The sequence below is a fragment of the Hemicordylus capensis genome, chromosome 2 (genome assembly GCF_027244095.1).
Source record: "Hemicordylus capensis ecotype Gifberg chromosome 2, rHemCap1.1.pri, whole genome shotgun sequence".
In the NCBI taxonomy this organism is placed as follows: domain Eukaryota; kingdom Metazoa; phylum Chordata; class Lepidosauria; order Squamata; family Cordylidae; genus Hemicordylus; species Hemicordylus capensis.
In genome coordinates, this window is record NC_069658.1 from 422576897 (window position 1) to 422604452 (window position 27556).

The following is a 27556-nucleotide window of genomic DNA, read 5'->3' on the forward strand; positions in this document are numbered from 1 at the left end:
TGATTCTTAGTTGTGATAAATGTTTGTGATGTGGTACCTCCAAGTGTCATAAGTCATAACCAGATTTCCTTCATCACCTTTCCTTTTTCCTTTTTAGGTAAGGCCTTATAACACTTTTTACTCTGTAACAGTATTTCTGGATTTATTCCATGAGTTCCCTCTTTATTCAATTAAAAATACCTGAAAAAACTTTTTTGCCTCAAAGAATACCTCCCAGTCAAGCCATGGTTTGAGCCTTTGGATATAAATGCTGGTTTATTAAGCTTGTTGTCTATCAATGTGTACTTTAGCTAAAGATAAGCCTGTCGTACAGTTCCTGCAGTCTCTTCTGTGAGTTCTATGGAAAAGAAGCCCATACAATTAAAAAGGCTTCAGAATATAGCAACTCAATTGTTAAATTCTCTAACTCCATATTTCATTTATCCTCATAGGCCTGATTTCTAGTTCCCGATCTGGAGACATAGAGCCTTCTTTATTTATCTGCCTTTCATTAGATTTCAGTAACAACATGACAGGAAAATGGTCACTATCAGGGCAAATCTATTTTAAAGCAATTATGACAAACATATTTTAAAAGCAGTATGAGCCAGTATTTGGGTCTTTGCCTGATTGGCCACCTGTAACAAAGGAAACAGCTGAACTGATTCTTCTGTTGAAAGCAGGAAAGGCCTCGGGGCAGGACAGTATATCATCAGAATTAATTAAGAAAAATGCAGACTGGTGGATGCCTGTGTTAGCTTCCTTTTTTACATTTCTTTACCAAACAGCACTGATTCTGAGGGAGTGAAGAGTGGCTATCTTCTGCCCCATCTTTAAAAAGGGCAACAGAGGGGACCCTAATAATTAATGGCCCATTGTTTGTTTGTTTAACAAATTTTACACCACCCAAAACTTATGTCTCTGGGCAGTTACAATAAAATACAAATTAAAACAAAATTAAAACATTAAAACATTAAAATAACTTAAATTTTAACACATGGTTTAAAACTGTAAGTCTAATTAAAAGCCTGGATGATTAGCCTTCTAAATGGTTGGAACTAGGACTCTGACAGCATCAGCTTTCAGCTGCAATGTCGCATAGTGACCACTGGTGTTTTTTAGGGTGATAGATCATAGTGTTGGTAATAGTGTCCTCCCCTCTTTGTTCTTCCAGTGTGAATCTCCATTTTGTCTCTCCAGAGATGGCTGTTTGTTTTGGTCTCTCTCTTCAGCCATGAGCTACAGCTGAAATACGCTGAAGGCTTTTTCACATTTGTTTGTAACTTTTTCTTTGATTGAATCCTTGTAGTTCTTCAACACTAAAGAACTGCCTCAAGACCTCTTGCTTTGCTGCTTTCTCACCAAATGGGTTTTGCTCTGCTATTTGGTGACTGAACTGCCATTCTTCCCCTCATAAATATCATCAGCAAGCTCTATGTGAGATATTTATTTTGGAAACTGCAAGAGTGGATGGAGAGTGAAAATTTAATCATGGTACAGCAGGCTGGATTTTGCATGAGAAAATCTACTTTGGATCGTGGGTTGGTTCTCAGACTTTTCATAGAAAAATATTCTGGAAAGCCTAAAACATCATTTTATGTAGCATTTGTAGATTTTAAAGCCGCCTTTGAATCCATTTTCAGGAATATGGGAGAAACTGGGAAATTCTTCAATAGATCGATGGCGTAGCTTTCTTGCTCATCTGGAAATTATATAATAACATGTCCTTAGAAGTCCACCACAATTTACAAGGACACTTTTCTAATTGTATACCAGCAGATAAAGGAGTTAAAGAGGGCTGTAGCCCTGCCCCCTTACTATTCAACCTCTATGTTAATTCCTTACTTGAGAAATTCAGAGGGCAGGATTTTCACTCCCCTAAAATTAAATCTCATTGTTCTCATGAGAAACCTATACACAGGACAGGAAGCCACAGTCCAGACACAACATGGTGAAACAGAGTGGTCCCAGATCGGCAAATGAGTAAGACATGGCTGTATACTCACGCCTTATTTATTCAACTCATATGCTGAACATATACTGAGAGAAGCTGGATTGGAAGAAGATGAGTGTGGCTTTAAAGCTGGAGGAAGGAACATCAATAACCTACCCTACACTGATGACACCACTCTGATAGCTGAGAATGTAGATGATCTGCAAGCTATAGTAAATGAAAGGAGTATAGTGAGAAAATGGGACTATGACTAATTGTAAAGAAGACTAAACTAATGACAATGGGTACAGCAACCAGCCTCAGAATTGACAATGAAGACAATGAAGTGGTGGATAGCTTCTGCCTTTAGGATTGACCATCAACAGTAAAAGATCCAGCAGTCAAGAAATACTCCGTAGACTAGCACTTGGTAGGGTTGCAATGAAGGCCTTGGAAAGGATATTTAGATGCCGTAACGTGTCTATACCTACAAAGATTAGAATCATTCAGACAATGGTTTTTCCTGTGATGCTCTATGGATGTGACAGCTGGACTTTGAAGAAGCAAGATAGGAAAAGTATTGACATTTTTGAACTTTGGTGCTGGAGAAGACTTTTGAGGATACTATGGCCAGCCAGGAAAACAAACAAATGGATCATAGAACAAATCAACCCAGAATTTCACTTGAGGCACAAATGGCCAGGCTCAAACTATCATGCTTCAGACACATTATGCGAAGACCCAGCGCCTGTGAGTAGTCCATAATGCTGGGAAAAGTTGAAGAGGACGACCAGCAGCAAGGTGGATGGACTCGATTACAACAGCAATGAATGCACAACTGAGAGACTTTAAAGGCCAAGTTGAAGACAGATCATCCTGGAGAGAATCTATCTATGTGGTCACTAAGAGTCGACACCGACTTGATGGCACTTAATCAATCAATCAAAATTTCAAATACATTTGTTAATGCTCTCCTATATGTGGATGACATAGCGATATGTTCCAGGTTGCCAATTGGGCTGACAAGAGCTCTGAGAGTATTATCCCTAGGGAGCTCAGAGGAAGAGCTTGTGATAAATTACCAAAAAATCAAAATAGTAGTCTTTGCTAAGAGACCATTGAAGATAGAAGATAAAATTTGGCTATTATAGGAACATAGGAAGCTGCCTGAGTCAGACCATTGATCTGTCTAGCTCAGTATTGTCTTCATAGGCTGGCAGTGGCTTTTCTAAGGCTGCAGGCAGGAATCTCTCTCAGCCCTATCAGAGATGCCAGGGAGGGAACTTGTAACCTTTTGCTCTTCCCAGAGTGGCTCCATCCCCTGAGGGGAATATCTTACAGTGCTCACACATCAAGCCTCCCATTCATATGCAACCAGGGCAGACCCTGCTTAGCTACGGGGACAAGTCATGCTTGCTACCACAAAACCAGCTCAATTATTGGTTAAAAATCAGGTGTTTTTCGGTTGGTCTAGCCTCCGTGACATTGGAAGATTCTTTTATATCAACTTGTTATCAACAAATAGAGACAAAGCGTCTACTATATGGCTAGCGCTTGTCTCTTTGAAGGCTTTACAAACAACGACAGGGGCAGGGGCGGCAGAGGAACTCTGCCGCCCCAAGAAGATTTTTCAAATGACCAGCGCCGGAGGGGGAAGAGCGGCGGCGGGGGGTAAGTACTACCACCACCACCCCGCTTAAAGCAATAGTCCCCCGCCCATCCGGAACGCCGGACCTCTGTACCGGTCCGGCGGTCTTTTGAATTGTGCCGGACCGAACCGTGCACACTCCTACTAGGTGGGTGGGACCTAGAGGGCCATTGTAGAGGAAGAATTGTTTTTGTTAGAAAGAGCTGGCTGGAGGAGCAGAGGAGATGTGGCCGTGAGGTCTGGCTGCAGGGCAATCTCTCTGCAAATCCACAGAAGCCAGGAGGGATTTGAATCCTCTACCATGGTTTGGTGAATTCAAGAAGAAAAGGAAGCCAGGGCTTTTTGGCTTCAGGAAGTAGTCTAGGGAAAATTTTGTTCATTGGCATTAGACTTTTTGTTTTCTTTTGTGTGTTTTGTATATCCCTGAAACTGTTCTATGAACGTTTTCCTGTAACGTAACTAAACTAAAAACACTAGCCTTCACCCATCCATCCAGGGCATTTTAAAAGACTCTGTAAGTTAATTATGCTTTTGTATTTTCCTACATACCTGTTCCTTGCATTTGGGTAACCACAATTTTTAAAGCATGCTGCCCCAATTTCATCTGGGGTGGTTTCTGAAATATTTTTGTAACTTACTGAGTATTTTTACCTGTAACTAAAGCTGTGAAAGTCACAGACGGATGCAGTCTGTAGCATTTGAATAAAATGTTTTTCTTTTTGTTCTTTTCTTCTAAAAGCCTCATCCAAATGGGATTTTAACTCAGAAGAAAGGGGAGGGCCTGGAAGGGGGTCTAATTCTGGTGCACACATGCCTCAGTTGTTCAGCAGTCTACCAGTTTTCTGTAGGCCACATGTAGGCATGCACGTTTTCTGTACCACGTGTAGGCATGCACATGGAAGGTTTTTGCATTTAGTTTAAAGCAACATAAAGGGAGTTTTTTCCCTGGGATTTCCACCCCAGCCCAGGGAGGGTCAAGTTCTGTGATCAAGAGGGGTGGTGGTGGCAGCCTTTTAAAAAAACTACCAGAGATACAGGAAAGTTTAAGGAAAAGCCTTGCTCAGAAAGCATAGGAAGGATTTTTCTTCCCCTCATGTGGGCTTGCTCTGAGACAAAGGCCATAAACCGCTATATAACCAGTGTACACTGGTTGTCACAGAGCAGATATCTGAATGAAGCTAACTGTACAGAATTACTGAGAAAGAAATAGTCTTCCTTAAAAAAAAAAGCAATATCCAGAGCTCCATTCCTGTGAATTATCTCTTTTAGTGATCAAAAAGACACTGAAGGGTAATGGTGCTCTAACCACTTTTTCTCTAACGGTCATGCAGTCACATGAGGAGTGGAGAAGGATCACCATGAGGAGCTTTTGTAGTTGTTCTGGGGGAGGGTCCTGCATGGACATGAATCCCATTGTGTGAATTCAATGAAGATCACAAGAAGGATCAGCAGGTACTTTGAAGAAAGGGAAAGCTACATTGTTTGCTCATGCCTACCCAGTAATGAGCCCAGGAGAAAAATGAACTTTATACCACAGTGAAAAAACTGGACATTTACTACTCTTGATTGCTATCAAAAAGTGGCTGGAAGGAGTTATCTTATAACTTCCAGTGCTCTGAAAATATTACAAGCAAGATCCACAATTTGACATAATGTTGTTTACTTGTACACCTAACATCGAAGTGTGAGTGCAACACATCTATCACCTAGTATACTTCTCAAGAGCTGTGGTTGGTGAAAAAATCCGTGTTAAGTGAACACTTGGTGGCCAAGCTTGATGTCCCTTGTGTGAAATACTCCTGAAAGTACACACATCACAGAAATTTTGGGGATCACTCTAACACAGCAGCAACCTTATGGAATTCATTGGTCCAACAATTACAGTTGCTCCATGTCCCTTAGTCTGTCAGATTAAAACAGCAGGTAGTTTGAAGAGAGGGAAATCTGCAGAGTTTGCTCATGCCTATTCAATAATGAACCCAGGAGGAAAGCAGAATTTTATACCACTGTTGCAAGACAGATAACAGTGGACCTTTCTTATAACATTCTTGTTGCTTCCAAGAGGTGGCTGGAAGGAGCTTTCTTGCTGTGTCCAGAACAGATTATCGGTGAGATCCATTTCACACACAGTTGTTTACATATACATCTAAAACTGTAACAATGCCATACATGTTGTCTGCCAGCAGCTCTCTGTTTAGTGTACACATGGTGGCAAAGTTCAGTTTCCCCTGTGTGAAACAGTCCCAAATGTACTCATGGCTCAGAAACTTTATGTGATTTTCACTTAACTATATTCATTGAAAGGGGGGAAATATATGCAAGACTTACCTTGGAGTCTTTTGTTTCCCCATCCAGATATATAACATGGATTCTCATTAGTCACAACCAGAGAAGCGTCAGGCAAGCAGACAGGCTGAATATAGTTATTGTATGGAATATACTCATTTAGTTTAAGCAAGGCAATATCGTTTTGATACTTCTGGGAACTGTAATCAGAATGGACCATGATACCACTAATCCCAATTACTACAGTGTGAGGTTGATATCTATAAAGATTATTGATTCCAGTCACAACCCTAAAAAAATCTAGGTCCCTAGGAGGGAGGGAGGGAGGGACGGGGAGAGAGAGAGAGAGAGAGAGAGATCATTTGTAGAGTCAATTATTACCATCACATCACTACTTCAGAGTCAGAGAAACTTATATGTTGTCTCTTACCTCACACCTAGTGCAGAAGCTATACACATGGAGCCAGATTCTGATCAAGTTGTGAAAGGCATTGTTTTTCTCCAAATAAAAGCAATATAACAAAGTATATATGTCCAAATATATAAAGAAGTAACAATTAAAGCACTTGCAAGAATACTACTACTTCAATTCAAAATTCCCTTCAAAAAACAACCTTCTAATCTTATCATAGCAAATTCCTATTTTGCAATGTGTGAATATTCTATACAGAATCAGTAAACACCATTCACTAAAAGTTGAATACAGAAAATAATGCGGAAGATTAATGCGGAACTGAATCGTTCCCATACATACTAAAATCAGAAGCCAAATAACTATACAAATAACTATACACATTTACAGGAGTGCTGAATGTGTTTCTCCTCAGCAGCTGTCAATTCAGGCTTCATGACTAACCTCCTCGGAAATGGAGGGAATTTGCATAAGCCATTTATAATTCAGCATGGGTGCCTGCAATTCAATGTGAAAAATCCCACTGAACACAATGCAAACTTGAAAAAATGTTCCTCCAGAAGTAAGGCAGCCATAATTTGGAAACAGGAGGTACACACCCTATCATAATCTGACTATTTTTCATTGCTATCTCAGGTAATGGTGGTTTTGAATTAATCAGCAAGACAAAAGCAGCATATAACAGAAGTAACAGTAAAAATTGCCATTCTGTCTCTAGGTAGAACCTCTTAGATTTGGTAACAAAATTAAAAACTTAAATATTTTAATTTTGCTAGCCACCCTGCCTGTAGAACAACACAGAAATATATTACATGATCAGTTAAAATGGGGTTAATAATACTGTCCTGCTTTACAAGATTGTTGTAAGAATTACTGTAGAAATTTGCATGGGGACTTTTCCAGAAAATGTTCAAATTCAAAATTTTCAGGAAAACCCACATCTCTGCCCAGGTCCTAAGCCTGGTCAAATGCAGTTTAAGCTGCCTCAGGTTCTTTTTCCATGCCATTCTCCCAAGGGAATGAGAATAATAATTATTCCACTTATTTTAAGCCAAATTTTAGGTTACGGCCCATTTGACCCACGAGTATACCCCTTAGGTTCGGGCAACAACACACCATTGGGTTCTATGCCTGTGTAACAGCCACAGTCGGAAGACTGACAACTCCTTGCAGTTATCCAGCTCCACCCCGTCGTGTGCAATGAATCCATTAGTTAAGGCAGTTGGAGAGCTGTTGTTGCTCAATCCTTTAACAACTGCCATTAAAGACAATCATCTAATGAAGCAAAAAGAATGCCTCACTAAGGGAGCTGCAAAGGTAAGTTAGAGAGATACGTGAGTTATGTTACACTTGTAATGGGGAAGTGGGTGGGCTGTGTGAATACACAAGGATTACTCAAGGATCATCAGTTACAGGTAAGTAACCTGTCTATCTTCTTCATCATCCTTAGTGTATTCTCACCATTGAGTGATTAGTCTGCTTACCACAAGGACGGAGGGTACAGCTGTCCACAGCAGAACTTGTTTCAAAACTCCCTGTCCAAAGGAAGTCTCTCTTGCCGATCTTATACCTAGCACATAATGTTTCACAGATGGTAAGTCAGAAGAACTCCAAGTTGCTGCTTTACAAATGTCCTGTCCTACTGGAACCCCTGCAAGATTTGCAGAACGAGAACCATCAGCCCTAGCAGAATGTGACTTAACATTCAAAGGAGAGTTCATATTCGGTATTTGATAGGCTGTTTTAACCGTTTCTAAAATTCAATGCGATAGACATTGCTTTGAAATTCTCTTCCCTTTGTTCTGCCCTTGATATGATACGAACAGTCCATTGTCCTGTCTAAACTCTTTTGTCCTATCTATGTGTATTTCCCTTTCTGCCTCAGAAATTCGAGTTTGAAAGGAAGCTGGAAGCGCAATGAATGTCTTGGCCAAGGCTGTAGCTATAATTGAGTGGATGGGTTCAAAGAATCCGGGCCCAGGGCCACCCAGCTCCACCCCTCCCTATTTTCTCTATTATCTCCCTCACTCCAAGGGGCTGCCGGGGAGAGGGGCGAACATAGGACCCCTCTCCCCAGCTATGCCCCTGGTCTTGGCTGACATGAAATGATGCTACTTTGCATCAAAAGCCAATGTCTGTACGAAGGAAATCTCGGATATGATTTATGAAATCTCAGACATGATTTATCTACTCTCAAAGCAGCTAGTTCACTTACTCATCTTGCCAAAGTAACAGCTATTAGGGACACCGTTTTATAAGAAACTTTGAACAGATGGCAAAATTACCCTGTAAGGTTTTGCCCACAAGAGCAGCGAGCACTACCAATAGATTCTGAATAGGAACTGGATAGTGAACTTGGATACATATTCTGCAGTCCTTTAAAAAACCTTTTTGACTTAGGATGTGAAAATACTATTCTTGAATCAATATTTTCATGGTTCACTGAAAGGTGCACTTTTAATGAACTGTTAGATATGTAAATAACAAAATAATGCAACTGGGCCTTTCTCCTTTTGAACTTCTCACTCGGGAATGCAATAAGGTGAAGGAAATACTATTTCTCCGGTTGCATGACACTGAACGTCAGGAATTAATGTCTTTGGCCAACAGGACTTGTTCCCCTCTGCATTTTGGGATTTTGCCACCTAGGGGAGATAGAAGTGCCAATTACTTAACAATGTTGCACTTTTCTAAATTTCGGGTCTCATTTGCTCAGGCTTGGTTAAACGTGTTGCCCTCTTCTCTTTTGGAACAGAGGTTTGCTAAAGACCAGTCTGCTACGGTTTTTTGCCCTTGTGGTGCTGGCCTCCTGGAAACTGTCACCCATGTCCTGCTATATTGTTCTTTGTATCGGGATGCTAGAGAAGAATTTATTTCCCTTTTGTTACTCAAATTTCCTGGGAGGTGCGAGTGTTTTTATACATATTACTGTCTCGCAGATGTAAACTCTGAGATTACAAAAATTGTAGCAAAAAATTGTTATATTGACATTAGGTTAAGGTCTCAATTCAGTGTTTAACTGTGGGAGCTGTTTATGCTTTTTAAACTAATTTTTTTATGAATGACTGTATTTTGTTTTATTGTGTTTTAGTATTGTTGTATTGGATATGATTGTTATTTCTATTTCTGCTGGCCAATGGCTGTAATAAAATTGGTGATGATGATGAACTGTTAGAAAAGCCTTTGATCTTCAGATTTGTCAAGTCCTGAAGAACTTGTTCAACTGAGGCTGTAGATGGCTCAAAACCTTTTCCTTTAGCATAAGCAGAAAACCTTGTCCACTTTGCAGAGTAAGACCGTGGATTCTTTTCTATTATTCACAGGTATCTCTTGCAGCAGTTTTTCTATAGGATTTAATTGCAGATTCTCCACACTGTTAATTTTAGCATTTCTACGACTGGACGAAGCTCACTGCTACGTGAAATGAGATCTGCTTGTAGTCTCATGTACATTGGTTCAGCAGGGATGCAGATAAAAATTGCCTTGGCCACCATGGAACTATCAATAGTATGTTTGCTCCGAAAGATAATATTCTGGCCAGCACTTATAGAAGTACCAAAAAAATGGGGAAACGTAGCTCGGAGTCCCTGACCAGTCTATTTGAAATGCATCCCTTGAGAATCTCTCCCTACTTCCACCCAAGAGCAGTAATGATGGCATTTCTTGTTTTCTGCTGTTGCAAACAAATCTAAGGTCACGGTTCCCCAAAGCTGAAGGTATTTTATCAGATAGCTCCAACTTGTGAATCTCTCTGCTGAACTAATCTGCTTGTATAGTGTCCATTCCTCTGATATGAATTGTCATCACTGTAATGTCCTGGTGTATGCACAAATCACAAATTGTTATTGCTAACTCACATGGGGATCTGGATATGGTACCCCCTTGCTTGTTTATACAGACAATAGTTGTGGTATTATCTAAATAACACTGTTTTTAGGAGTGGTTGGAATGCTTTTAAAGTTCTCAAAAAAGATAGGAGCTCTAAATAACTGATAGGGCACTCTCTCTTCTTCTCTCCATATATTGCTTACAATGTGCGTAAACCATCCCTGAAGAGATGCATCTGAGGTCAGTGTCACTGATGGTCTTAGAGGTTCGAAGGCAATGGTCACAGACAAGTTCTTGACCTGCGTCCACCACATTAAAGAGTCTAGAATCTTTCTTGGAGCAATAGTAAAACCCTGATTGTGTTTTTGGTTGCAATGTATCCTGAGGAACCAGAGTTGCAGAGGGTTTATTCTTAGCCTTGCATAAGCTACAAAAGCCATGCAAGGCCTAATAATACCTGAACTCCCACACACTCTGAGTTGGAATTTCCAGGAATTTGCTGACCTTCAATTTTATTTGCTGTTTTCTGGTCTGTAGCAGGAATGCCCTCTTCTAGTTTGCATACAAAACAGCTCCCATACAGGAGGACCTCATTAACTGCGGGTATAGCACTTGTGGTTTTGTGTATCCGTGATCAGGTAATTAGCAACCAACCTCAGTATACATGGAAAAAAGGGGGGTTGAACCCACATATCTGTGGGTCGGGAGTGTCTGGAAATGACCTCTGGGGTCATTTCCAGCTGCCATTTTGTGCCATTTATTTTTTAAAATGGGCAAAACCTGCACATTTTCGCTGGGTTTTGGCACTGTGGACTACTCCGTAGAATGGTAGGGTGCTTTTGGTGGTCATTTGGGGGTGACTGGAAGGAAACGGGGACAGCAATTTTCTGCAGTTCGAGAAGCTAACCCCCCGATTTCCATAGCCCTAATGCCCCATCTTCCACAGTTTTGCTATCCCGCCCCCCAGTGTAGAATTAAACCCCCATGAATAATGGAGTTCTCCTATATATTGAGTGCAGAGCTCCAGCACTCAATATTATTCATTCCTAGGTTCTGTAAAAGATCCAGAACATGAGGTGCTAACACAAGTATTAACACAAGATGTTAATACTGTACACTGCTGTTTAATGCCACAATGTCAGTCATGCCACCTAATGGCGCAGTGGGGAATCAACCTGCCTAGAGAGCAGGAGGCTGACGATTTGAATCCCCGCTGATGTGTTTCCCAAAATATGGGAACTCTTATATTGGCAGCAGCGATATAGGAAGGTGCTGAAAGGCATCATCTCATACTGCGTGGGAGATGGCAATGGTAAGCCCCTCCTGTATTCTACAAAAAAGATCACATGGCTCTGTGGTCACCAGGAATCGACGCCGACTCCATGGCACAACCGAGCAACCAAGAGAATGATAAATTTTGATTTTAAAACTGCTTAAATACAGATACAGATAACTTCATTTCGGTCACTGACCTGAACAAAAGAACATCACAAAAAAGCAGTGTGAGATTTACAGAAAATATAGCAAAACTTGGCCACCAAATTACTACTCATAGCATTAAAATTAGACAGCAATAGATCAAGAGAAAATTCATCTGAGTGACCAGGAAAAGCCTTCAAAAATGGTGAAATGAGATTTAATCGAATGTCCCTGTAAAGGTCACAATATAAAATAACGTGGGCGGTGGACTCAATAGCGCCTGAGCCGCAAGGGCATAGGCAGAATAATACGGAATCCCCTTAAACCTTCCTTCAAGTACAGCAGTGGGGAGTGCGTTAAGACACACAAGAGATAATGCACTTACTTAATCACCCCCAATTCAGACGTGCATTATCTCGTGTGTCTTAATGCACTCCCCACTGCTGTACTTGAGGGAAGGTTTAAGGGGATTCCATATTATTATTTCCATAATTGCTGATTACTTACAGTAAGCAATAAATATATTGCTTAAGTAATCAGCAGGTTCCAAATTAAAAAACTGATCACCTACAAACAGGCCTCTTGGTATTTTGGCAGCTTCAACTTGTAATTCGGTATCAAGGATACGCTGTTTAACGACCTTCATAGCTTGATTGAGTCCCAACCTAATAAGTTCTTCCAGTAGGAGCCCGTAAAGTTGTAATTTGTTTTGACCATCTGCTTCAATTTCGAATTGAATGAATTGACCAGTGTGAGAGGCGCCAGGCCCACTTGGGAGAACTTCAGTTTTAATCAAAATAAAAGAATACATTGTCAGTAGCCCGATTCCAGAGTAAAGACTCCTACTTCCCGCCTAATGGCGACATTTGAGACACAACTAGGCACCTGAAGTATAGATCTGAGGAATTTTGTTTGTATAGCTTCCACAGGTGAAAAGTTGCCAAAGGGGCCCAACTGGGCACCATACATAAGCTGTGGATAAACTTTGGCCACAAAAAGTTTAATAGCAGCAGGAATATAAGAAGCACCCCTTGTGAAATGAAAAGATGTAACTGAATTTGCCGATTGTTGGGCGATCTGTGATATAAATTTTAAATGGGGTGGCAACCGCCAGAAGAGTGAAAAACTACACCAAGGTATTTGAAGGTTTTGACCTGCTCTATTATATGGCTGTTCATTTGCCACATGTAAGACTTAGGTCCCTTGGCAAAAAAAAGTACTTTTGTTTTCTGGGAATTTACCTCAATGGCTTCTTCTGCATAATAAGTACCGAGTAAGGTGAGTGCCTGCCTAAGCCCAATGGGGGTCTGAGACAAAAGAACCATGTCATCAGCTTACAGTAGAATTGAAACATGTCTGTGTGCCAATTTAGGAGGGTCAATGGAAAGGACGTTCATGTGGGACACTATTGAATTGATGTAGATATTGAACAAGACCGGGACCAACATGCACCCTTGTCTCACACCTCTATCAGTTGCCTCTGTCTCACACCTCTATTTCAGCAGATAAATGGCCCCATGCATTACAGCAAACCCTCAGGTGAGTATTTTTGTGTAGCTTGTAAATCAATAATAGGAGGTGCTTATGAACAGATAAGGCCTTCAATTTAAGCCATAATCGGTCCCTCGAGATAGAATCAAAAGCTGGTTTCATATCTATGAATGTAGCATATAGGGCAGAACCAGGGTTACGGGTATATTTCTCAGCTAAATGCTGAAGTATAAATGTTTGCTCTATTGTAGAACACCCATCACAAAAACCTGCCTGTTGGGGAGGCAAGATATCATGAACATCTATCGAGTCAGCCAATTTCAACAGAAGGTGTTTCACGTATAATTTACTGATAATGCTCAAAAGGCTAATGGGGCGGTAATTGGCAGGGTCTTCTCTTCTCCCTTTTTAATAAATGGGAATAATTACAGCAATGCCCCACTCATGAAGGACTTTAGCAGTGTTGTCAATAAATGAAAATAAAGAGGCAAGAATGGGAGCCCACCAATCTAAATTAGAGCATATAATCTCGATGGTGATGTAATCACTCCCAAGGGCTTTACCTGTTTTGACTTGTTTTACAAGGCCCTCAGTTTCAGAGCATGAGACTGGGTTCCAGTAGGGAAGATCAGAATCATTCAAATCGAACCTCACCTGCAGGGGGTCTGTGCTCCTATATAGATTATAAAAATGGCACTCCCAGGCCTCCGCTGGGACGATAAAGGATGAAGCATAGCGGGCTCTCACCAGAGATGTTGAGACAAGTTGCCAGAACCTAGTCTGGTAAGTAGAGGCACCTTCGGCATAGGTTTTAAAGGCCTGAATGAGGGACCTTTTCGCAGCACAGCACTCTGAGTCAAACCAAGGGCGAGAAGGTTCTTTTTTGGCGCTCCCAAGGTGGGGGCCGTGGGTTAACAAGCACAGATGAAAGAAGACCAATTAATCTATCAAAATGTTCAAGCATGGATGGGTCAGAAATCTGAGGTTCTCCAGCGATTAGGGCATCTCACAAGTAGACGGCATCAAAGGAATTTAGCAGCAAGCAGCATTGCTCAACTCGATTGAGCAATGAAGGGGACAATCTCGCTCGCTGGAAACCAAACACGTCCTCATTACAAAGAACCTGCTTGCAATCTAACCTAGTGGAGCCCTTCCAACCAATGTTCAACATCAGGGGAGAGTGATTGCTCTCAGGGCAACTAATTACTTGAAAGTTCCTAATGGATGACGCCAAACTGCAAGAAATAGCCACATAATCAATTAGGGAAGGTGGCCAGTGAGTGTACTCAGCAGGGAAATCAGTAGAAACCGCCCCACTGAGCAGGTGAAGGTCCATCTTATTAAAGGATTGCAAAAGATTTAATCCAAAAAAATTGCCCCTAGTGTCTTTAGAACATCTAACAAGTGTGTGTGTGTGGGGGGGGATTTCTATAGGTAGAGAGAAACAATGCAATTTAGCATAGAGAGCATTGTCAGCTAACCCAATGCGGGCATTAAAATCTCCTGCCACTATGATGTGAAGGTTATGATAAGTAACCTGGATATCAGAGATGGATAGAGCCTATAGGAGGAATGTAAATATTTATCAGCACTAAGTTAAATTCTCCAGAGCTAAGTAATACAGTTAAAGTGTAAGGGTCTAGGTGGCCGAGGGGGGTCAGTTCACACTGAAGAGAAGTGGAAACAAGCACTGCCACATCACCCTTGGGTCTGCCACTACCCACCCCAACCTTTGCAGCCAATGAGAATGGTGTATAGCCAGAGGAGAATAAATCACCTGCTAGCCAGGTTTCCTGGATCATCAGGATATCAAATCCAGAAATAAAGGATAAGAAGTTAGGATTGTGGCGTTTGCATTTCCAGCCCACGATATTCCACACTAAAATCGAGATCTGGTTAGTACGAGCCAAGAGTTAATTGGAAGCAGGCTGGCTATCCCATACAAATGAATCAATCACTGGCTCATGGGGTGTTGCATGAGTGTTCAGTGGATCTGAAGGAGGAACACAGCCAGAATTATTCATTGCAGCGGATGCACTGGGTACATCCAAGGAGTCAACTTGGGCCACCGAAGTAACTGAATTAGGAGTCAAACTTTCATCTTCATCGGATGGTAAGGTGATAGGGTCCTCTAGAACTCTTGGTGTAACAGTAAATACTGTTGGTTGGTTGGTGCAATATCAACAACTAGCCGACCTGCACAGAGCATCTGTGCGCTCTTTGGGGCCGGCTGTTCCCCCCTCTCTCTTGCCCCTCCCCCTCCCCCCTGCCCCACTCTCTCTTGCCATCCCTCTCTCCCTCTACCACCCAAATCTTTCTTGCTCTCCCTCCCACCCCACTCTCTCACCCCCAGCCCCAATCTCTCTTGCCCTCCCCCTCCTGCCCCACTCTCTCTTGCTCCACTCTCTCTTGCCCTCCCTCCCCCTTCCTCCAGGCCCACTTTCTCTTGCCCTCCTGCCACACTCTCTTGCCCGCCCCCCTCCCTCCTGCCCGCAGCCATTTTTGTCTGGACCTCACAGCCGCCACAGGCCTTCCTTACCAGGCGGCGGGTGGCCAAAAAGGGCCCTGCCACCGTTTGTCCTCCCGGGCAGTGAACAGGGAAGTCTCGCCACTTGTTTCCCTCTCGCCCCAGCCTCCAACGGGCCTCAGGGCTGTGCCCCGCTGCCCGTTTTCCACTCACCCCCTTTTCCCCTCGCCACCTCTGGTGGCCAGGCCAGGCTTTGCCACTGCCTCCTCCCCCTTACCCGGGATGGCCTGGCCACTTGATGACCAATCCTCCTGGTTACACCTCAGCCTGTCAGGCGCCTCCACTGCCCAGCCAATCAGCTGGGCGCTGGGACACACATTCTAAAGCTGTACCCAGGAGGATTAAATATATAGATATTAACAGTAGCATCCTTAATGGCTTGAGAAACAGGGCCTCACCTATTATCACCCAAAGAAGGCCTCCCACTAAGAGCTTCAGAGTCTTTGGAAGGGGAGGAGTGGAGATTTGGAGCCAGCACAGAAAAAATTGTTTGGAGATGTGGATCATTTGACAAGCCCGCCCACTGTTCATTCTCAGTTTGACCGTGCTCCTGCAGAGCCATTCGTGTCAGTTCCAACATATCCGAGTTAATGTGGTTGTCAAGGGGCAAATGTGGATCAAGGGAAGTATTAGTCTCTTCAGAGAAAACTCGACTATCATTGAAAACCTGGGAGGCTGGCAAACTTATTGGAAGGGGGGCTTCACAGGTTTTCTTCCCCAGGGCGGCCAAGCCATTGGCTATTTCCATCAGGGAGTTTGAACTGTCAGAGAGTTTGATGAGTGACTGAGAAAGAATATAAATAAAATCTTGAGATAAAGCTGGAGGTTTTGAGTCAGTATTAGAGTTAGGAGCTTCTACTTCAGCCCATTTCCCTTGTTCAGACAGTTTATTTGGATATGGACTGACCTTGAGATCTAGTATGCACTGCTATCTTAGTCTCTGATGTTTTCTTACTTGGCTTTGGTGTCTCTGAGGTGCGAGACCAAGAGCAGAATACTGGAGATTGCAGATTTAACCCCCTCACAACCAGGGGATTTACAATGGAGTTAGTAAAACATCATTGAGTTAATATTCTAAATCTGCCCAAGTGCTCCTTCTTTCGAAAAAGCAAACCAGGAAGTCTAGAGTCCCCGAACGTAAGTAAGAGCCTCTGATTAAAACCCACGTCCAGTAAAAGTCTTAATGAGCGAAGAATGACAGCTTTATGGTTCCAGTTGTAAAAGTTATTTGGTATATGGGTGATAATGAACAAGATACAATTTGGTTGTAAGTGACAGTTAACTTTATTGTCAACTGAAGGGAAGCAGAGGCACCTAGTTTGCCTTTGCATTGATGCTGCCTTCACTGTTAGTTGGTGGACAGGGCGGTTTCTAGGTTCGACGCTTCACGAACTCATTTATTTTAGCTTCCAGGTGCTTTAAACTTTGCAAAATATATTGCAGCATGCCTGCAGTTAGGTTGCAAAATTGGGGTAGAAGAGCATTTAGGTCCCCCCCACACTGTGTCTCCTGCATGGGACCGCTTGGGGGCGGGGAGTCATGGATAGTTTCCCCGGCATCAACTTCTGCAGAAACGCAGGTATTTTCTAGCGGAGCAAATTTGTTTTGTAATGGTAAGGAAATCGGAGAACACACAGCAGAAGTCAGGAAATGATCTATCCTCAGTTGCTTGGGTTGTCTCTCCGTATCCGATGGCAGAGCAGACAGACTGGCTCTTGCCCGCTTTCTTCTACCCATCTTGATAATCTCAATTATTTTCCTCAAGAATGTTCAATAAAATGAAAGCAGACAAATCATCCAGGAAGTTAGAATAGCAAAGGCACAAAGGTAAGTCAGAGAAAAAAGACCTTCACAGAGAAAGGACCTTCACAGGCTGCGAGTGGGGGAGGGGAGGGGAGGGAGGGGGTTGCTGCGAGTGGGGGAGGGGAGAGGGGGTGGCCGCGAGTGGGGGAGGGGTGGCTGCGAGTGGGGGAGGGGGTGGCTGCGAGTGGGAGAGTGGAGGGGTGGGGGTGAGTGGGGTTGCTGAAAGTGATAGAGGAGAAGGATGGCTGTGAGTGAGGTGGCTAAAAATGGTGGAGGGGAGGGGAGGAGGTGGCTGTGAGTGGGTGGTTGAAAGTGGCGGAGGGGGGTGGCTGAGGGGGGGGGGCTGACACTGAACAATTAAGCAGGGGCTGTGGCAAGACTTTAAGGAGAGCAATAAAGTCCTAGCGTGCAGATGTTCTGTGCAGTGCCAGCTAGTTTATTTGCTTACTTAAAATGCCTTGCCCTTCAAAGGCCTTCAATTTTATATCTTTTTTCAAATTACAAGGTAGAAGAACAGAGTAACACTTGACACCTTGCAGCTATGGAACCTTCAAAGTTCTTAAATTTTGTGCTTATTTGTATTGAGTTAGGTCAGATTTGTTGAAATAGTCTTTAAATTTCTGATGGAGCTCCTCTGGAGGGTTTGAGATGTCCATTTTCAATTGCTCCCAAAAGAGTAATTACAAATACAAGCTAAGTAATTAGTTATACAAATAGTTAATACAGAAGTTGCACAGAAGTGTCTGCCCATCACATCTCATTTTCTCCTCTCTTTATCTGAGGGTGCAGAACTATTAAAACTATTAGATTTTACAGATGCAGCACAATCAATGGCTAGAAAATTGGGTTGAAGGTCATTAAATAGGAAATAACATCCAAGGCTGTCCTTAGAGAGCCCTGGCAGGGTGCAGGGCCTGGGGCAAAGCAGCCAGTGGGGCTCCCTTCCAGTTAATTTTAAATGGAGTTAAAATATCCATCATCTTCTTGTACTTTATACATATTATCCAGCTTCTTCAGCATCAGTGGATCTGATTATGGCTTTTGCCAAGCCTGCTTTGAAGCACCAATTAATACAGGTAGCACTAGCAAAGCTGTAGGTTGTGATGTTGAAGATGAAGAGAAAAATTACTGGGTTACTGCAATGCGCTCTATGTGGGGCTGCCCTTGAAGAACATTAAACAACTTCAATTGGTGCAGAATGCAGCTGCCAGGGTTCTCTCTGAAACTGCTCACTCGGAGCATATTACATCTATTCTGAAAGAGCTACACTGACTACCAATTTGTTTCCAGGTCCAATGCAAGATGCTGGTTTTGACCTCTAAAGCCCTAAATGGTTTGGGCCTTGGATATCTGAAGGTCCGCCTGCCCCAAAGGTTTCTGCCTGTTGGACAAAATCATCAGAGGGGGCTCTGTTCCACATGCCAACGGTGAAAGAGGCTCGGCTGTTGAGCACACGGGACCAGGCCTTCTCAATCATTGACCCCAGGCTTTGGAATGCTCGCCCAGCTGGCATTTGGTCCTCAGCATCCACCAAAGTTTTTGAAACAAACAGTAACATGGCTCTTCACCCAGGGTTTCAAATGAGATTAGTTTTTACTGCTGCTGCTGCTGCTGCTGTGTTTTATGTATTATTGTTTTAGAGAGGTTTTTAAATTTTCAAATAGAGATTTTTATATTTATTTTAATAGCTCTACTTTTTGTAAACCACTTTGAGATTATTTTAACAAAAAGCAATATATAAATCGAACAACAAAATAAATACTGGATCCTCTATGTTTTGTTACCTTTAAATGTATAGCAGAGGCCATATCTCTAATCTAGGAGTGATAGGTATGAAATTCCTTTGATAATCATACAGAGTCCTTTGGAGCTACATACTCATCTGGTGAGGTTTCTTATGGCCATTCCATAGAAATGGATTCCTCGTCAGACTTGTGGTCGTCAAGAGAGACAGAATCCTTTTCAAGCTCCTTTTCTATTTCACCATTTGCAGGTTGGCATTTAGGAACACAGGAAGCTGCCATATACTGAGTCAGACCATAGGTCCATCTAGCTCTGCATTGTACACACAGACTGGCAGCAGTTTCTCCAAGGCTGCAGGCAGGAATCTCTCTAAGCCCTATCTTGGAGATGCCAGAGAGGGAACTTGGAACCTAGATGCTCTTCCCAGAGTGGCTCCATCTCCTAAGGGGAATATCTTACAGTGCTCACACTTCTAGTCTCCCTTTCATATGCAACCAAGGTGGACTCTGCTTAGCTAAGGGGACAAGTCATGCTTGCTACCACAAGATGTCATCATAAGAGATGTCGCAGTTACTGCCGTGCTGGTGGCTTTTGGTTGGGCAGCAGGAATTGGTGTAATCTGCAAGAGTCTGTAGTCAGAGCAGGGCACTTTCCAAACTAGCTGCTCAACAGCAGCAAAATGCCTCCATTCAGGCAAGTCACATTGAAAATGTAAACAGCAGGGGGAGCAGTTTTGCAGCAACTAACAACCCGAAGAAACAGCAACTTCCTTATGCCGGATATACAATGTCCTAGCTCTATATTGCAGCGATTAAATTCGAGACAAGGCATTGGCAATGTGAACGGCACCCTGCTGTCCATGTAGGGACTGCGGTCTCACAACGACGGAAGTGTGGAAGCACACCTCCAAGATCCAACGTGACCCCGTTGCAGGGTCTAATTTGGAAAGCCTCCTGGAGGATTATTCTGAACTTCTGCGGCTGTAGTAAGTAGAGGAGTAGTCACAATTGGTAGTTTGAAGAAGCTGGATGACCATGGGTAAATCCAGTGCTGAGGATATACATGGAAGGCAGGAGGTCTAGGTCCATACATCAGATAAAAACTGTACTCACAGCATTTCTTTCATCCTGAAGCTTTCCCTATGATGATGACTCATGTCTGATCTCGCTGGTGAGGACTATGGTCTAATAATTCCTGATGGGGATGCTATATGGAGGAAGTGTTGTCTCTTTTCATGCCATATAGGAGAATGAAGGGAGCCAGGGGAGAAAGAAGGAATCTCCAGTATATCCTGATCCTCAATATCCTTTCTCCTCCCTTCTACTGCCAACAACAAAATCTATACCTGTTTGCGGCTGTAGGTGTCAGTGTGGTGGATACTGATGTCAACATCAATGTCAACATCAAGGATGGAAGAGCAAGTCTAAATCTTTTTGCTTCAGTCAAAGTTATTATGGTGATTGACATCTATGTCAATAAGGAAATTGAACCTTTTTAGACTCTTAACTCCAGGCAGTATCAAGGTTAGTTTGTAGCATTTCTTCTTTTGGAAACAAGAGAATGTTTCCTTTTTTTCCTTTCCTCTTTTGTTGATCAGATGTTTCTCCTTTTTCCTCTTCTTAAGACTTTTTCTCCAGTCTTTTTCACGATGTCAGTTCTCAGACATAGAAAGGCATAAGGAGAACCTGAAGGATCAGGTCCCTTCTAATTGTTGAGAATGTTCTACAGACACAATGCATTCTGATGTCAAAAAATTCAGGCCAGTCTTGGCGTTGGTAGCTGTCCAATGACAAAGCTGTCAACAGCAATAGCATTGAGATGGATCAAGAATCTGATTGACATAGATGGACTTTTCAGCATAGATATTGGAGGGTGAAATATAATCTAATGCCACAAGAAATCTATGTTCTCAACCTTTACGGGTTTGCTTTGACAGATTTTACAATTGCCTGGTATGTGATCCTCTTTCAAACACAAGAGACACCAGTCATGGTGGTCAGTTAATGGAAGTTTACCACCACATTTTCCACACTTCTTAAAGGATTTTTGTTTTTTTAACATCCATAGATGCTTAGATGGAGAGTTCATCACTTTGTAGGCAGAGCAACTTAAATTAAAAAACCTTTCTGTCTCTCTCTCAAAGGCATTATTCTTTTCCACGAAAGAGGAGCTATTTCTGTTTAGTGACACTCTTGGTGATCAGAATAAAACTAAGCAGCAACAGCTCTCCAACTGCCTTAACTAACAGATGAATTACATGCAACAGGTCAGAGTTGTGGTGCCTCACAGAGCTCTCAGCCTTCCTGATTATGAAAACTGCCCATGCACAGAACCCACTGGTGTGAATACACCAAAGATCATGAAAAGGATCCCCAGATATACTTCTGGAGTACATGGAGACCTACAGAGACCATAAAGAAAACTGGCCAATATTCTGACTAATACTGTGCTTGTGCAACAAAGCTGCACTTGCACATGAAGGTCACATAGCTGTGATAAATAAAGATGTTTTGATTTGTGCTGTTGAGAACGATTCCCTGTCAAACATATAAGATACACTTTTAACTCTTTGAAAACTGACAGAAAAAGATTTAGAAATGAAAAATACATACAGCAATTCATCGATGCAGTGTGCTGCTGTCAACACTGTGTTGTTATTGATTAAAGATCCACCACATATATGGATAAATCCAGCACCAAATCGGTAAACTTGAAGACTAACTTGCCACGGCCATGCCCCAGGCTGAGCATCACGTCCACCTACAATCCGAGGCTCTGTCGCTTTTTCATCCATAAGAGGCCTTATTCCACATTCTAGAAACCAAAACACAGTTATGCTAGTGAGTGGCCATGTCTACAAGTACCCACAAAATACAGTTTGCATTCAGCAACACCACATTTAAAGAAGATGCTGAGCGACTCTTTTGAACAGATCAGTTGGGCATAGCAGTTTTTATGGATAATTTTCTGACATTATGCAAGCCAAAAGGATGCTATGAATCCCTAGATCACTCACTCTCATTAATCAGACACCGAATATTATGAATATTGCTTTTATATATCACACAGGGAATATTTAAGTGCATGTTTTAACATTAATATCCTAACTTAGAACAGATTAGGTAATCGATAAGATGAACCACATGCAAGTTTATCTGAAACTCTCAAATAATAACAGTTGATATCACTTCAATTAGATATACTTGTTTGTTTCAATAATTTGCTTAGCAGGCTTCCAACACAACTGACAATAGAAGAAAAATGACCCAAAATAAATCTAGTAGCGGACATGATACACGGTGCTAACAGAGATGGGTGAGTATTGTGGCATCACTGCTGTGGATGCAGAAGCAGCAATGTTACTGTGGAGAAAGATGCCAATTTCATCACCAGCATTACCATAGTTTCTGCTGTTGTGGCAAATACAACTACAAGGTGACAAGTGGGAGGGTCAATGAAGTACAGCATCCTATCCCCTGTCTTCGAATGTTACTGCTTGGTGATGTTGCTCCAACTGCTGGTCTTTCAAGGTCATGAGGGGAAATGCTGCCCCCCTCTGTCTAGTTAGCAGAGTCAGTTTTTGTCCCACAGAGGTAGGACATCTTCTCATGTAGGAGGCTGAAGAGCCTGCAGCTCTGGGCTTTCCCCAGCAGAATGAATGGTTGATCAATCCTCCAGGAGATGATGACACAAAGCATTCACTCCCCAATCCTGGGAAGTTACTGCTAGTGCAGCTGCTCCAACGGCTGCTTTCTAAAGGTTCTGTGGGGGCTGAAAGACAACATGTTCATGTCTTCTCCCATGTCCTAAAATCTTTAGACACCTCCAGGTTTCACACTAGCCCTTTTCTTCAGCATTGCTATTTTTCATTCACAGTGGTGCTCCTTCCATCAGGCAAGGTGGGGCAGTCACCTCAAGCAGCAGAATATTAGGGTGCTGGTAGGGTTGCCAATAAGATATATCCCACTGCCTCTCCTGCCAACATTCAAGCTCCTTTTGCCAAATGGTGGGACAGCCACCACTCTGCAAACAGCTGCACTGTGATATTTCTCCTCCTTGTCCCACTCATCTTCCTTCTTCCTTTAAAAATGTTACATGCTCTCCTGCCTTCCAACCGTTCTGGTTTAAAAAGTGGGGGAGAGAAAGGGGGGAAAGGTAAAGCACTGGAGATGCTCTTAATTTACTGCCCCTTTGTTCTGAGACGTCTTCTTCCATTCCATCCCCCTTTTCTTAACCAAGCCTATGGGTCAGGGCGGCATGCACCAAGTCAGGCAGTGGTAACTATTGCTGCTGGAAAAGAGGGAAAGGCTGCTGCAAAGTGGGCTGAGGAGCAGCATTTGTGTGAGTGTGAGCATTTGTCACCCTGCCTCAGGCACACAAGTCTTCAGCTGCCACTGTTCATTCACTCACTTTTTATGCAGCAGCCAAAGAATGTTGTTGCTAGCCCATGGCAACAGAGGTGCTCTTATCCCTGGACTTCCAGGCTGAAGTTCAGGGATAAGAATTTTTTTTAAGGGGGGGGGGATATTTTCAGGGGGTGCCAAGTAAGATTTTAAGAGTGGCCAGACAAAAGGTATATGAAGCACACAAGAGCCTTTTGATATTGCTAGTAGAAGGAAGTTGCCAATGTACACAAACATTTCTAGTTTTAAGAAAATAAAACCCATCCCATTAATAAAGCTACTGGGTACACACACACACACACACACACTCATCCCAGGTTCAATCCCTGCCATCTCCAGGAAGGACTTGGAAAAACTTGAAACCTTGGTGAGCTAATGGAAGTCACTGTAGACAATTTTGAACAATCTAGACCGATAGTCTGACTCAAAAAAAGGCAGCTTCCTATAATCTCCAATATTTCTTTGACAAAACACCTTCTCAAAGAAACATAATTTCCCTGACAGGCCCATCCAAGGAGAGCATGTGTGCGTGCACACACACACACACACAGCACAGGACTGTTTAGAGGACTCAAAAAACCAAATTAATAGAGAAAGAAAGATCTCTCATGAGCTGTTAGTCATGGTGACTATGTGGATGGACCCTCCATATTCAGAGGCAAGATACCTCTGAATATCAGTTGTAGTCTCAAGACATTATTCAGACTCTCAAACAAGTGTGCTTGCATGTGCATCTTTTTTTTTTTAAAGGGGGGGAGACAAGGATTACCTTGCCAATAGGTCTATCAAGAAGGAAGAGCCATCAAACTGCAATCAATATAGGCAAACACATACCTACCCCCAATCTGATTTTAAACTATACCTGAAATTACCCACATTTTTTAAAAAATGTAAGGATAAGAAAGCACTTCAAGAACAGAGCAAAATTCCCCATGATTCGGTTTTATAAAATCTTATTTTGATGCAACTATATAAGACAGACCACAAAATAATGTACCTTTGGTGAAGGAAGAGAAAATGCATAATTCTCAGTTTTACAGTCTGTAACCCTTTGCAAAAGAGCAAAATAAGGTGGGCATTTTACATACATAGCATGTCAGGCTAAGCATGTCCAACTGATTTTACCACTAGGTCTTCTGAAGACCTAGTGGTAAAATAAAAACCGCCCAGAGATGAAAGTTTGGGGCGGAGTACAAATTTTATAAAATAAAAATAAATATAATCACAGTCAACGGCCATTCAGTCAGAGGTCATTCACTCTACCCGCCCCTTCAATTGTTTGTGACAGTGTGTGACGTGGAAGTGGGCTAGACCTTGTTGAGGCGCCAAGGTTACAGAGGAATGCGGGGGGCGCGGGCAGCAGAGTGTAGACAAAATTCACGGGGTATTTATCCGACCTGGGTGGGGAGGGAGATCATCAGGTACTCTTGGCGAAAACAAGCACCGCTCCAGGCAGAGGCTGTTTAGTGTCTGCCATGGCTGGAGAACGTAGAGACGCAGCATCGGAGGCATCACATCCACAGTTCACCGGTGGTGGAGGCGCCATTGCGACAGCACCTTCAAGGGGTGGGTGCAGCTTACAGGCGGACGCCGGAGCCTGTTTGCTCACTGGAAGAGGAGAAGAGGCTTTGCTGCGCCTTTGCCTGCGCCCCGTGTACAGCCTACAGGAGACAGCAGAAGATCCATGTGCCGTGAGCTGAAGTGAGGGCTAATCTGCAGCTGAGGATCCACCACGGGCTGCGGTCCTCATCAGCGGGCAGTCTCCAGCTCATCATTTGCTTTGGGACCGCAGAAACCTGCTCTGCCCCGCTGCGCTCGCAATGACAGCTCCTCCCGGCCCGTGTATAAAAACTGGGGTGGGGGGTGGGCAGGAGCTTTCCACTACGCACGCGCGACTGGCCTAGACGGGCTGCCGGGAACCATCCAAGGCGCTTAACTCGGGCCGCAAGATGCGCAGGCGCACCACGCCCGAAGGCGTTTAATCCTGCTAGCTGTTCGCTTCTCCTCGGCCCAGCCTCGCTCGACGCTTTCCGCCGGCTCAAACCACTCAACACACACGGGAGGGGCCGCAGAGCGGTGGGGGGGGGGCAGGGAGGAAGCAACCTGGGCTCACCGTCTTCGGGACCAGGAATCAGTGGGGCCAGAACTTTGCAGAACAGCAGCAGGAGCAGCGCCAAGGGGGTGGCGGCTGGTGGTGGCGGTGCTGCTGCTGCGGGGAGAAAAGGGGGCCGCTGGTGCCGCATCGTCGTCCTTGGAGGGAAGCGACCGGCTCCCTCGCTCCCGCCCTTTCTCGGCCAGGGGGCGGGGCTCGCTCTGGGCCACGTGCCTGAGGGCGGGCAAACGGCCCTGCCACGCGCGGCTTCTGCCCTCTCTGTGTTCTGTCTTGTGGCCGAGCGAGGCCAGATGTTGGCCTCCTCTCCCCGCCCCCGCGCCCCATGGGCATGGCGGGACTCCCGGGACAAAGTGGTGGCCGCCGGCTTCTGCTGCTGCTGCTGCCACCCTGACAAGGGGGACCCGCCTGCCTGCCTGCCGGCCCTTCCCAGCCCTCCTCCCCGCAGAGGTTCTTATTAGCGGTCTTCTTCGCTTTGCCTGGAAGGTCCTGCTTCAGCGAGGATCGCAGGAACAGCCCGGGGGGGGGGAGCAGCAGAGGGTGGCTGCTCTTGTTGCCCTGCGCGGTGAGCCGGGCTGCTGCCTGCGAGTCGAGAGGAAGGTGGGCTCGCTGCTTCCCTGCCCGCCAAGAGCCCCTCCTGCTCGCAGGCAGCTGCCGAAGTGTGTGGCGGGCTGCTCTGTGCCCCCCAATGCCCTGCCGCATCCCTGGCACTCTCCTGCTAGCATTCTCCGTGGGAGCAGCGATGAAGCACAGCCTCGGGGCACACAGACAGCACAGCAGCCTCCGCCTGCTGCCTGCGCGGGCTCCTCTTGGCTAGCATAGCAACGAAGTCGCGAGCCCGGCAGCTCTCTTTGCAAGTCTAGCCTTTAGGGAAAGTTTGAGGGGGCGTTCTTGTTTCTCCAAGTAACAGGGAGTCGTCCTTTGGCTTCTTCTTTTCCACACTTTACTTGCTCGGAAGATATTTTTTCATTTCCCCCCTCAGATCTCACTTCATCTTTTTAAGAGATGTGAACTTTTACATGCAGTTCACTTAATGTAACTTACATGCAAGTCTGAAACATGGGGCCCTGGCGGCGGGGGGAGGTTTACATCTTACTTGTAATAGATGGTGTACCAGTGGATCATCTGGTAATAGAGGATGAAAACTGTTAATTAGAATTATATATAACTTGCAAGTCCCAAATGCATTTTAACCATTGCTCTTCACAGGACTTGCTGCCATGTTTATATGACAGATATTCAAGCCAAGGCCTTTCTTAAGACCCTTTGTTTCTTGTAAAGTATTTCCTCTAACCTGACTTCTACTTTGATCTGGTGGGTGGTGGATATACTATCCTCTGAATGTGTCTCCTGTTCATCTTGGAGATACTCTATCACCTCAAAGAACAGTGACCCCATATTTCACCCTCCTACAGAGGAACAAGCATCCTATTATCCTGCCTGCCTGTTGGAGAGAGTTAAAAGAAAGATAGACCCCGGGGCAGATGCTGGAAGAAGCTTTATAGTGTAGCAAAGGCTCTAGCTAAACCTGTTTTAGATACCTCAGGCTGTAGTAGCTTGCAGGCTGATCTCTAGCTCTCTGGATATAGTTGTAAGTATAGTTTGATATATTTAAGAAGTGTAAAAATTTTACTGCCTTAATGTAAAGGTAAAGTTGTGCCGTCAAGCCATGTGGTTTTCTTTGGTAGAATACAGGAGGGGTTTACCATTGCCATCTCCCGCACTGTATGAGATGCCTTTCAGCACCTTCCTATATTGCTGCTGCTATAGTCTGAGAAATATACCAGCAGGGATTCGAACCAGCAACCTCTTGCTCCCCAGGCAAGTTACATCCCCACTGTGCCACTAAGTGGCTTGCTCCTTATTGTACACAAAGAAAATAAAAGCTGTGCATTGTTCACTTTGGGGCTGACATCCTGACTAACACTGCACCATTGTGTGAGTGAGGAGGGGTGATTTTTTCCAACCATCTCT

At 43.9% G+C, this 27556-nt stretch overlaps 1 protein-coding gene across 1 annotated transcript in view; it reads right to left on the reverse strand.

Annotated features, from left to right (window-relative positions):
- LOC128344036 (serine protease 56-like) overlaps positions 1-25793 on the reverse strand; it is a 60860-nt gene extending 35067 nt beyond the window's left edge. Inside the window, exons 1-3 of the mRNA XM_053293470.1 lie at positions 25586-25793; positions 21682-21883; positions 5889-6154 (exon numbers count right to left, since the gene is read on the reverse strand). Coding sequence (XP_053149445.1) covers positions 5889-6154; positions 21682-21883; positions 25586-25715 — 598 coding nt within the window. The 5' untranslated portion in view covers positions 25716-25793. The remainder of the gene's footprint in view (positions 1-5888; positions 6155-21681; positions 21884-25585) is intronic.
- Between the last annotated feature and the right edge of the window lie 1763 nt (positions 25794-27556).